The following is a 12,788-nucleotide window of genomic DNA, read 5'->3' as shown; positions in this document are numbered from 1 at the left end:
CTGCTCTCTGGTTTTCATTCTAATCTAAATCAGCTGGTAAACTCAGGTTTAAATATCAAAGCAATACCTTTAGTTGGAGTGTATGTAGTTTGTTATCAAGCGTTGCATTTTTGCAGTTGTGCTCATTTTATTGTGAAACACACTTGAAGATACAGGCAGTGTTATCAAATGATTAGGCCAGAGTAATTTTCTACTTTTTCCTGTTAATTTGTCTGTAGCATATTACCCATTGTAATAGAAAATGAACAGTAATGCCTGTAAAATTAAGGTAAAGCCATGATCTGTTCATACTTTTGGGGGAAAAAAGTGAAAATAACTTTTTTTGTGTTTCTTCAGCTTTTATGAAATGCAGTAGTGAAGGGACAGCCCCAGTTATTGTCTTTGTTTCCAAAATGTTTCCTGTTGATTCAAAAGCATTACCACAGAATAAACCAAGGTAAGAAAATGTAGCATTTAACTTTCTGACCTACATTAGATACTTCTAGGAAAAAAAATCATGTTGAAAGTGTGGGTAAGTTGTTTTAGACCTGAGAAAATAATGGATTCTTGAGATTCAATAAAGTTTTTTCCTCAAGTAAAGATTTTCTGAATGACTTTAAAAGATGTTTTTTTAAATCATATTAGTTTTAGAAGGTACAACAAATCTATTGGAGAATAGTACTGTTGTCCAAATATATCATCTTACTGCATGCACTGTGTGCTGTTTCAGGATGTTTGGTGGAAATGATTGAGTTGTAATCCTTCCTTAGTTTTTCAGTGAGGTTGTGTTGGCATGACTATAACAGCTTGTGTTGTACCAAGAAACACTTCCCATCAAATTGGGTATAATATCTCAGTGATCATCCAGTTCATTGCAAGTGCAAAATAAAATGGGTTAATTAAAGTAGTCCAAACCTTGACTAACTCTGTTCAATGCCCTGAAAGGCACTAATGCACTTCAAAAGGTTTTCTTCTGGGAGGTTTGGGAGACTGTTTTGTTACAGCTTTTTATTGCTTAATAACCATATTATTTTCTCTGAGGAGTAGATCCTTCTTGATTTCATTTCCCTGGCACACTCAAGTGTACTACTTTTAGCTGAAGTCATCTGGGGTTTTTTTCAGAAGAAGTGTACTTTTCTAAGGACTTTATAAGAATATTCATCTTAATCTTTCATCTTTCTAAGCCTCTGGAGCATTTTCAGTAGGCAACTTTTGTATTAACTGGCAATGTTGTGTTTTTCTGGGATTGTTACTGTACAGTGAAGTAATACAGAAAATATAAGTTTTTCTGCTGAATTGGACTGAATGTGACTGTTAAATCGTTGTGCAAAAAAATGGTACTGCTACAATAGTAATATTTGAAAGCTTTACTACTATCCTAGGTTTTTCACACGCTTCCTAGATTTATTTTAGTTTTTTCTTGCTGAGCTTGTCTACAAATGTTCCTCCAAAAATCTTTCTTGCACTGAGTTGAGGGAAAAGATGCATTGCACTTCTGGATTGAGCAGACACTAGATGGTGCAGTTTTGCTGAGTATCTGAAACATGAGTTCTTCTCAGGTCCTGGTGTGGCACAGCAGCGCCATTCCTGCTTTGTCTCCCCTCCTGGATACCTACTCTAGTTATCAGAGAAGAGTACACTGAGGCCATCACTTTCTGGCTGTTCTATCACTAATAACGACTTGGTTTTTTATTTGTTGGGAAGATTGAGAGTCTTTTGAGGTCATGAGAATGTGACATAGGGGCAAAGTTGGCTTTTACATGCATCAGACACTGAATTTTTCAAGATTTTAGTTACTTTCCCTTCTCCCTGTTTATTCAGTATGTTGAAAATTGTAGTGTCTTGCTATGTAGTTATTTTGAAAAGTATTTCTTGCTGGGCTTCGTATTAAGTTACTCTAGCAGTTACTAGTTGGCTAATGTGAAAATGAAATCACCTGAGTGTTTTCCTTTGAGATAACCAATCATGAGCAGTACCGTGTGATTTTTGTGGATTAGGTACTATTAATGATTTTGTTTTGAGGTGACAGTTGGATTCCATTATTTGAAAAACAGTAGTATAAATAAATGTGTATTTTTTGATATTTTATGTGCTAAGATTCTACAGATCAGCAGTTCTTGAAGAAATCTGAAAAGGGGGTTAGTTCTAAAGAGTCGGAGGTATCTCCATGAAGCAAAATCTGAGTGTTTTAAAAGCACAGCACTGTGTAGATGTGGTTCCTGAGCACACTGTGTGCTATTCACAATTACACAGTGAAGACTGTACTTAACAGAATTGAGTGATGGTTGAGTGGAGCAAGAGAGATGCAGTATTTAAACTGACATTCCATGAGGGTGCTCCATAAGAGTGTCTGAACATAGGGAGGAACAAAGAATATCTCCACTATATTTGTTACCGGTGGTTTCATGTTTACCTATTAAAGAACGTGAATAAATGTTGTATGTTTTATTTATTGTTAAATTTGAGGAGACATAACTGTTCTTGTGTATCTTGATGTTTGACTACTGGACTGATCTGCTAGGGTTATTTGCATGCCTTGGGGGTGGGGGAGGGATTAATTTAAGCATGTGAAAGCATGTAAAAAATCTGAGAGTTTTTGTTTTTTTGCAAGACTTGTACTTTTCTAAGGTTTTTGTAACTTTCTTAGAAGATGCAAGTTGACTTTGCAGCAGTTTTTTATAGTTTGCCTTATTTCTGCCATCTGCTTGTAATAAACTGGGAAAAAGAAAAAGCTCTTCTAAGTCCAGGGTGTACAGTAAATGATAACAAAGGATGGATTTTTAATTAAAACAACCTCCTTTGAGACTGCTGTTGGCAACTAATATCTCCTAGAAGGTGACCTTAAAATTAATAGATTCTACATTAAAACTGCTATGATTTTACTTTTACTGGTAAAATAGTAAAGTTTATCAGCTGTTATTACACTAGAATACATGGGAAAATAATTTGTTGTCAAGTTGGCAGCTTGGATTTATCTTTCTTTGGAAAGGACTGAAAATTGACTTTTTGTATGGTACCAGTATGTCCTGAGTTTTTATCAGGTTTTCTAAAGAAACGAGAATTGTGCGAATATGTTTTGTCTTCCAGTTTCTTCTTTCTGAACTTCTGAAATTACTCCCTAATTCCAACCAAATCAAAGATGTAAACTGACGGTTGAGCAGAGTAAACAAATGAGGACTCCTCCTTCACTTTAGATGTTAAAATATCTAAAACCCAAACCAGTAGGAAACAGGCCCATATTGGCTTCTCTTGGAGCTGCTGGCTTTGTGTTAGGAGTCCATGGTTGTTTGTGTTGCTTATTCTTAAGTATTGCTGTGTGTAGAATTAGGTGTTCATTCATCATATGCTGTCTCTTTCTCTCATTCCCACTAGTGTTTTATGTTGAACTGCAGTCTAACACAGAATGGTTGAATGTAGGTGTATAAATAAAAGGTGAACTTGGCATTTAGATACAGGGTCTAAATGTTCCAGTTTTCCTGAGGTTCTGAATTCTGTCTTTATCTAAACCAGTGTAAAAGAGAAATATTTAGTAGTTAGTTGTGATTGCTTTAGAGTGTTGCTAGGTGTATTAAATGTAAAATGCTAAGAAAATATAAATTGAATATCAGATGTTATGATGAAATCTGCTAACTTCATAAAGCTTTATGTATAAATGTCACAGTGATGTGATGCCATGTCAGCAATAGGAGGCAAATCTTTTATGTTACTTCAAGGCCATCTTACAATCCTGCTGAATAATGTAAATAAATAGAGTACACTGAAGAAATTCCATTTCTGCTTTCTAGTGGTAATAAAGAAAAGTCTATTGAACAGATAAGCTGGTGTACTAAAATTATATTTCATTACTGCAGTGGGGGATATAAAACCTATAATACCTGTACCATTTTCCTCCAGATAATATGAAAGGTTCTTTCTCAGTCAGCTTGAAATCAGGACTGTTTTTTTTTCTTAGGTGTCACCAGGAAACAGACACTTTCCTGTACAATTCTGCATGAAATTATGATGATAGTTGTTTCTCTGTTTTATGCTTCAGCTTAATTGAATGTCTTAAACCAAGATGGTAGTGTATTTCTTTTCTTTGCTTTCTAATGTTTCCTAAAAACTGTATTGGAAAAAAAAAATCCTGTAATTTTCACCAAACCTTCAGCTGAAATATCATTACATTGTCTTGATCCTAATGAGAACATTTATAAAGCTCCAAGCTGTGTAAGGAATTACTGTCTTCTTGCAAGTAAATTAACTTATATGTTTAAAGGCAATATGATTGCAGTGACTTCAATGTGACCTGAACCCATCAGCTTCTGTTTTCAGTAATAATTTGTTCTAAATAGTAGTTTGTGCATTAGAAATGAGTCATCTGAATAGGCTGTCAGATTTGCAGGTTAACGTCTGAATTTGGCACACAGTTATGTAATTAATAGACTAATATATGCTTTTCAAAAATTAAAACCCCTATTACTGTTATCATGAAAAAGATTTCAGTGTAACAGTATACAGCTGAATCTGGCTAAGACCTCTGGAATTGATCCAAGGAAGAAATATGTAGTAATGGTTGAAATTTGGATCTCCGGGCATAATTTGGTTTGTGTAATGGTAAGATTAAGAGAGAAAAGCTTGTAACATTGTGGAAGAGTTTTGCTTCAACTTTATTCTTTTTTTTTATTGCACATTTAGCATGTGGAATAAATCAAAGGTCCATATATCATTCTAGAGTGTTTTTCAAGGCAGTATATGACAGCTTGGTATTGATATCTTATTCCATTACATATCTCAGAATGAATGAAAGCTGCTATGTAATATAATACAAAAGAGTTGTTGAGTGTTCCCTGTTGCAGGAGCTCTGGAAGATTGTTGTATGAAATTTTATGTAAATTCTGATTTGGATAACTTTCACTTGTTTGCACATTTGTTTCTACTGTGAATTGCATAGCACTTCCAGTTGCAACAGAAACAATAGTAAATGATCTTGGTAGATGTACATTAGTTTGTGAATGGAAATAGTTCCATAGACATTAAGTAGTTTAATACAGAAAGTAACAAACTTCAGAAGAATTAGCAAGACCACTGGACACAGGCTGTGCAAATAAACTGCATTTGACAGAGCTGTCCTTAGGGATGCTGTTGACAGAATTCTTTGAGTGCCAGATGAGTGGAACAGCAGCCGATGATTTCGCTAGAACTTAATTCTGAAGAGCAGAGCCATGAAGAGTAATCTGGAGGATTCTCTTTAAATTACTTGGATTTAAAGATGTTATCAGAAGTTACTCCCTTCACACCTTGTGAAGTCAAGTCACGTGTCCATGAGCTTGTGGAATTTAAACTGGTAAAACTGAGTGGAGAGAGGGTATTCTCAGCACTTCAGAAACATTGTCCATGGCACGGGAGATGCATCACAGACACTTGTTGGCAGTACTATTAATCCTTTGGAAATCAGTTGATGTTCTGACTGTGGTGGTTCCTTTTTAAAATGGTCTGAAGGTTAAAAAACATAACACTTCAATAATCAGAGGCAAATTTACCTTTGGGGGGTTTGTTTTGATGATTCACTCTGAATTTTTGAACTGTTTTGGACTGAAATCTCTCTTTGATAATGTGAAGGAGTAGAAAAGCTATCATGTTCAGAGGACTGATTGCATGAAGTTTAGTTGTCATTCAGTTTGAACTAAATACTTTATCCTGGGGGAATGAGGGAATCACAGAAGTAGCTGGCAGTAGCTTGCTTACATTACCTGGAAACTGATGGATTTGATCAACAATCTACTGAATGTCAGTAGTATGTATATTATACTCTTTCTCACATTATTATTTCCATAGCTTTTCTGTACCATGTGTTTGAGGTTAAGATGAGTTAGTAATATGTGGTCACCCATCTATGTCAGCTTCATTACTTGTACCAGCTTCCCATGTCTGGAGGCAGGGAATCTCTTCTTTCTCTTTCTGCTCCTGAATTTTCATTTGCTGTTTTTTGTGGGACTGCATGGTCCCTTTTTTTTCCTGCCGGTGTTAGGAGGCTATAGATCCTTTCTTGTGGAGTGAAAAAGGGGAAGGGAAGAAAAAGAAGAGACAGTCTTTCTTTTGGTTTGGGCAGCATTTGTTGAAAATTGATTTTGTCTCTGATTGGTTTTGTCAACTGGAGAAATTGAATAAATCAGGGTATAATTTAAAACTGGTTTTGTTGCAGATCCAGTGCCTTATGTGCATTAATCTTGTTCTGTGTTCTGCCTGAGTGTGTTACAACTCTATATAAGGATTTATTTGACAACATTATCTTTTTTTAGTTTCTAATGATACTACTGGGAGTGACTAATTTTATAGAAATTGATGCTGACAGAAACCAGGATGGAAGTTTAGGTTGTACCTACTAGCTAAAGTCCCACCTACACTCAGTCTGCTTTTTCATCAAATTGAGAATATAATTAACTGTGATTATATGTACTGCAACTGAAACCGGTGCATTCTAAATTTTAAGGTACCTTTAATATTTGTGGTTAGGGCTACCTGATACCTAAATATACTGATATTTTTAAGAATACCCTGTAAAGGGGAAAATGCAAACTTCTTTTTTTTTACTCTCAGTATTATTTACACAAATGAAAAGTATTTTTGGGCAATCAGATGTGTTGGAATGTGTATGTATGTCCTCATGTGTATACTATGCCATCATATATAGACTGCATTTATGACACCCTTGGCTGTCTCATCTGTATTTTCCCTATCAGTTTCTCTCCTCTTGGAATTTTTCTGACATTCCAAACCCTTAAATAACTTTGAACAGCTGCCTTCAGGAAAAAAAAAATAATGAAAAAGTTTTCATGTCCACCATCTACTTTGCGTTTTGTATTGTTAAGCCTTGCTCTCTTTTGCAATTAAGTAAACAGGCCAAACAGTAATATCACAGTATCTGCAATTTCAGAGTTACATATTCTTAATTCTGTCACAATGATTACTTAAGAAACAATTGGAAAAAAAAAAAAAAGAAAAACCCCCAAGTTGCTAAGAAGTTTGAAGTGGTGATTTTGTTTTGCTTTCTCCTTTTCTATGTGATGTCAGAACTCAGAACCAGGTTGATTTCTAAAAGTCTGTGCTCCAAATTCTTACATTTTATTCTGGCGGCCTCTCTTAGGCAATTTCTAGAGAGATTTTTAACGTATGTATAATTTTCTTATTCTTTTGAATTGGACATTTGGATTCAAGATAAGCCTGATAACTGTTCAGTGATTTCCCCAAGTTCTAAGAGAAATTTTGATAAAATGAAGGGTTTCAATTTTTAAATTAAGTCTCTTGCAGAATGTGTTATATGCAGTAAAGCATCCAGATTGTAATATTAAAAAAAGTCTTACTGGCAGTGAGTTGATCTCAGCCACATAATCTGTTCAAGGCTTCCTGCCCCTAATTAATCCACTTAAGAGCAGAGTAAGTGTCCTGTAACTACTTCTACTGACTACACATAAAAACTTTGACCTGTCAATAATGGGTTGTTTCCCTATTTAGGAGTGTGTAATAGTTGATATGGCAAAGTGAGTCAATGTTTTTGTGCTTTTTTTGGTGGAGATCATATTTACGTGGCTGTTCTGTAAACAGCTTCCTGTGGTTTTCTTCCTCTTATCATTCGTTATACTACCATTGCTATTCAGGAGATCTTGGCCTGTTTTTGTAAGTGTGGAAATTAAAGAGGGGAAGTGACTTGTCCAAGGCTACTAAACAAGCTAAAACTACTAATAGGAAAATCCTAAACCATCTAAACACTAAGAACTGTTGTTCTTACCTCCCTCATGTGAGCAAATGCAGGACACATTGTGTAAGTAGGGTTTTGCTGGGGGATTATGGTCACCTTCTTGAGTTGAAGTTGAGATCTAAGACTTGGTAATTTGTTTGTCCCATTGTGTTGTAGAAATGCATGTTTTTTGATAGAAAGACTTCTGTTTCCTCTCAAGTTAGAGTTGATTAAGAATATTCATATAATATGAAAAAGTATATTGGTTATTATTTTGGAAAGAATTATTTATTACTGCTTGAAAGCAATATATATGTCAATTACTCCCAATGCAAAAAACCCCAAACTAACATTGAAAGCTTTCTAGTTCCATTAGTAAATGGTATCTACGTGACTTAATTATTTTTCCCTCTTTTAAACCACAGAGCTAAAGATTACTTTTTAATGTAGGCACATAACAGCATGTTACTTGAGAAACAGTTGATACTGAAATTAGTAAGCAGGGTAGATTATTCTTAAGAGCATCTGTAATGATGATAGCAGGAGCACAGGTTCACCTCTTTTGCATGGGAAATTAGTAAAAACAGAGAAATAACTGGAAAGAAAAGATGACTGGTACTTGAAATCAGTTTCTTGCTCTGGAGTTCATTAAAATGGAAGATAACCTTATATCACAGATTTTTATTTAGGGCCAAATACAAAAATTAAGGGACAATTTCAGGCAATACTGTTAGATTTCAAATGTATGTTATGAATATGACTTTGCTGTTTAAAATGCTTTTATTTAATAACAAGTCTCTTTATATTGCCTTATGTAAGAATGATAATGTAATTCTTTATCTTTTATTATTTATTGATTTAAATCTTACTTTAAAGCTCTCTGCTTTAAAGCAGGGTGTACCAGTGAGTAGATAGATGCATCAGAATGTTAAAATTATTTTTTGTTGTTGTCTGGTTTAAGTGTTTTGTCCTTAATAAAGTTACTCACTATAGAAGGTAGGTTTAGCAAGCAGACTTTTCCCTGCATTTGAACACTTGCTGTAAAGATTGCCTGAGAATAATAAAGATACTACAAGTAATTAAAAATGGCAGTATTTGATCTCTTTTGGAAGAAAAGTCTGGGGTTTTTTCTAATTACCTTGATATGGATAAACTGAGATTAGTATGCTGTATTTGTCGTGTGAGCAGTCATTCTAGTTCAGGGTAACATATAGCAGGACATGGTGTAAAAAGCAGTTTTGGAAATTGTCTTGGATTTTTGTCTGAAAAAGTGAGAATTCACATGGTGAAGGAAACTTGATTTATTTTAGCAGAATAACAAAGTGGCCTCTTTCTAAATATGGCAGAGAAAGAGTTTTGCTAATTTTAGCTGACTTAAAATCTATACTGTCATGGGGGCAAGAGGCATTCTGTGTGAGTTTTTACTTTTGCCAAATATAGTATTCTCATTATTGTTATTTGTTTTAGAATAAATTACTTTTCCAAATACTGATGTTTTAAAATACAATGTAGGCCATTAACTCAAGAAGAAATCGCTCATCGGCGTGAACTTGCGAAACGAAGGCACGCAGAGAAACTGGCAGCAAGTCAAGGGAAGGAGCTGCCAGAAGAGCCCCCAAGTGAAAATTCATCTGAAGTAGCTGGGAATACCAGTGATAAAAAAGGTGGGTGGTGCCCTGCTACCTATTTTTCCTGGAGGGTGTTTAATAGTAGTGTCTTGGTGTTGCCAAGGGGCTGTGTACATCCACACTGTGAATCATCCACATGCCACTCCAGAGTTAACTACATGGAACTGGACAACGAGTGAGGAAGGATTTGTAGGGAAGCTGATAGTTCATAAATGGTATAATAGTGCCATGGATACAAGTTCCTATAGCCTAAAAATGTGCTTGGTCTTGGTACTTTGAGTCAGTGAAGAGAGATGATGCTTGAAGGAGATGCTCTGCTGAAAGTTAAATAATTTTGAGCCCCAAATGAACAGCCTAATAGTAAATGGTACAAAAGCAGTGTATGAACCACAGGAGTGGATTATGAGTTACAGTGGTGGGGGTTGGTCTTTTTTCCCAAGTAACGGGGAATGTTAGGAATAGGACAAGAGAAAATGGCCTCAAATTGTGCCAGGGAAGGTTTAGAGGAAACATTTCTTGACCAAAAGTGGTGTAAAACATTTGAACAGGATGCCCAGGGAAGTGGTTGAGACACCATCCATGGGGATATTTAAAAGATGTGGCACTTTAGGGGCATAGTTTAGTGGTGGACTGGGCAGAGCTGGGTTAAGGGTTGGATTTCATGATCTTAAAGGTCCGTTTTAACCTAAACGATTCTATGATTTGCCAGATGTGATAATATAATATGTAGCTGATTTTTTTCTCTTCAGATGATGAAGCAGAAACTGTTTTTATATTTAATATATTTTTTCTAACTTTGGTTAGGTGAAGAGCAACAGCTCACTGGTCAAGGAGACAGCATGACCTCGAAGGCAGTGAAAGAGGAAGCAGAAAACAAGGAATCTTTCATTGCATTTGCCAGAGTGTTCAGTGGTGTGGCAAAAAGAGGGCAAAAAATCTTCGTTTTAGGACCAAAATATGATCCTGCTGAGTCCTTGCATAAGGTAAGAGGTGACAGTGAACTGTTACAATAGCTTGGGATTCTTCTGAAGCATTGATGACTGAACTTCTTACATGTTGCTCACTCAAAAAATAAAAAAAAAAGTTCAAGTAAAATGTTCCAAAAAGTATGGAAGTAATTTAGGTAATTTTGCTAATAACTGATTGTGAGTGTAAGCTCATTATAAACCTTAACATTTCGGAAATACTTTTTAGTAGTGTTGTATTAGCTTACCATAAATCCAGTATGTATATATTTTGATTTAAAAAAAAAAAAAGAAGTGAAGGATAAAGCAATGCTTTTAGGGAACAGAAGATGCATAATAGTATTGAAAAAAATACTGTTAAATGTTTTGAGATTGTGATCAAAGAAGTTCATTGCTTTTGAATTTAATTCAAAACATTTGTTTTATCAGAGATAATGAAAACTGGGATGGGGTAGTACACGCCTAAAATTCACCAAAGAAAGCATTATTTTTTAATCTTCATTGTGGCATTTGCTCATTTACCACGAACTGGATTTTTGGAGGTATATGTTGATTTTTAATATTTAACTTTTGCAATGAAAATTCTTTAGAATGTGCTTTTTTAGCTTTGGAATGCAAGGAGATTTTGTGGAAGAAGCTTTTGTAAGTGACAAATATCTGATCTCTGGTTGTTCTACTCTGTGTAGCTGTCAGCCCAGTGTTCTCCTACCAGTGATCTACCAGTAGTACCTCATATGACTTGCTGTACACTGGAGAATCTCTACTTACTTATGGGAAGAGAACTTGAAGACCTTGAAGAAGTACCAGCAGGAAACGTTCTGGGTAAGATGTGACTTGTATTTAATTTCCTAGAGCTTGAATCCTTGTATCAGCCAATATACACTGAAATTGGTTAGATGTGATTAATAAATAGGAAAACCTATATCTTATGAATATTTTTAGGGATGTCGTGCGTGCAGAAAAAGGAAGGCACTTTAATTAAATGAGGATTTCTTTGAATAGGAGAAAATTAGGGATTACATTAGTGTACTGTCTTCAGATTGGATTGTTGCCAGGTAAGCATTGCTGCCAGGAATTGCTGAAGGCAGTAGTAAGTTCTCATATTTTCTAAATCTCAAGGATTATTTCTGTTTTCCTGATAGTGGAAATTCTATAATGTGACTTTTCGAATGATGTGGCTGATTGTGAGTTTTCTTTATGGGTCTGCTTGAACTATGGTGCTAAAAATTTCTTCCTTAACGACTGTGGCAAATTTTTCACTTTCTCCGTGAACAAGGTTCTAGTGATGTCATCATAATGACTGAGTTATGCTCTTTTGTGCCAGATTCTGAGCTGCTTTGCTGTAGAGTATGAATAGCATTCTTTGCTGGTTTTGTCCTTCATTTATCTTTTTTAATATCAAAACTTACTGTTTAGAATTTAGGAAGTGTAAACTCTAAAAATTACTTGGTTCTTCTTTTTTGTTTTTCATTGTGTGAAATGAAAATTTTTTAACTACAGCAAAATATGGAATTATTTTCGTATCTGTTGTATGATTTTTAGAAATTTATGGCAAATATATAGTAAATGAAAAATAGGTCTACTCTGTCAGGATTGGATTTTGTTAGTTTAGGCAGGTAACCATACTGATCACTTGTATCATGGGCCCAGCATTCAGAACATAAGCAGCTGGTGAATTAGTTTTATTTGGAAGCTTGGTATTTTAAAATTTTGAATTACACCTTACTGTTGTCTGATTGTAGTTGACCATTTGCAATATCAAAATGTATTAAGTATATGGTCTCTTTACTTCAAGAAATTATTAAGAAAAGAAACCCACCCCAAAACACTCTGGAGTACAAGTGAAAGGATATGGTTTTCATGTTTAGCAGACAATAAATACTCCTGGAGCTGCCTCCTGCAGAGAAAAATATATTGTGAGAATTTTATTATGTCTTTAGTGTGAAGAGTTGGATCAAATTTCTGTTTTGTACCCATCTAATTCTGCCAAAAAGTTGTGAGTAGTGCTGAAGGTTGCTCTTCAGTGGGATCTAACTTTTCCATAAAAATAATTACTTGAGTGATAAGAGTCATATTTAGAAGAATTCATTAGAATTTTAAGATCAGAATTCAGTCAGAGCTCTTAGCCAGACTGTGTTTGGTATTTCATCTTTTTTCATCAGATTACTGTAAAGTGATCACACAAAACAGGTCTTCATTTTTACCTGAAACATGCAAGTTCAAGTATATATGTTGGATTTTTTTAAGTCTGATTGCTAAAGATTTTTTTAAAAACTAAAAATCCTAAATACCTTTCCTTTGTTTCTCCCATTTCCCTGTAAAGCTGCATTGTTAATTTACATAAATTCAATAAACACTTTTACTAATTTGATGATGATTTATCACACTCAGGAGAAAATGCAAGACATTTATATGAATATGTAACAATGGTGATGCAAGACTTTTATTAGTCCAGTTAGTAACAATGATTTCTGTTTCAAAGGGCATTTATCTTCCAGCTTT

The 12,788-nt window shown here is 34.8% G+C and overlaps 1 protein-coding gene across 1 annotated transcript in view; it reads left to right on the top strand.

Moving 5' to 3' along the window:
* EFL1 (elongation factor like GTPase 1) overlaps nucleotides 1-12,788 on the top strand; it is a 70,367-nt gene that overhangs the window by 10,616 nt on the left and 46,963 nt on the right. The window contains 4 exon segments of the mRNA XM_032700369.1: nucleotides 337-436; nucleotides 9,206-9,357; nucleotides 10,126-10,304; nucleotides 10,973-11,108. Coding sequence (XP_032556260.1) covers nucleotides 337-436; nucleotides 9,206-9,357; nucleotides 10,126-10,304; nucleotides 10,973-11,108 — 567 coding nt within the window.

Source organism: Chiroxiphia lanceolata, chromosome 12 (assembly GCF_009829145.1).
Source record: "Chiroxiphia lanceolata isolate bChiLan1 chromosome 12, bChiLan1.pri, whole genome shotgun sequence".
Taxonomy (NCBI): domain Eukaryota; kingdom Metazoa; phylum Chordata; class Aves; order Passeriformes; family Pipridae; genus Chiroxiphia; species Chiroxiphia lanceolata.
This window is presented reverse-complemented; position numbering and strand designations above follow the sequence as displayed.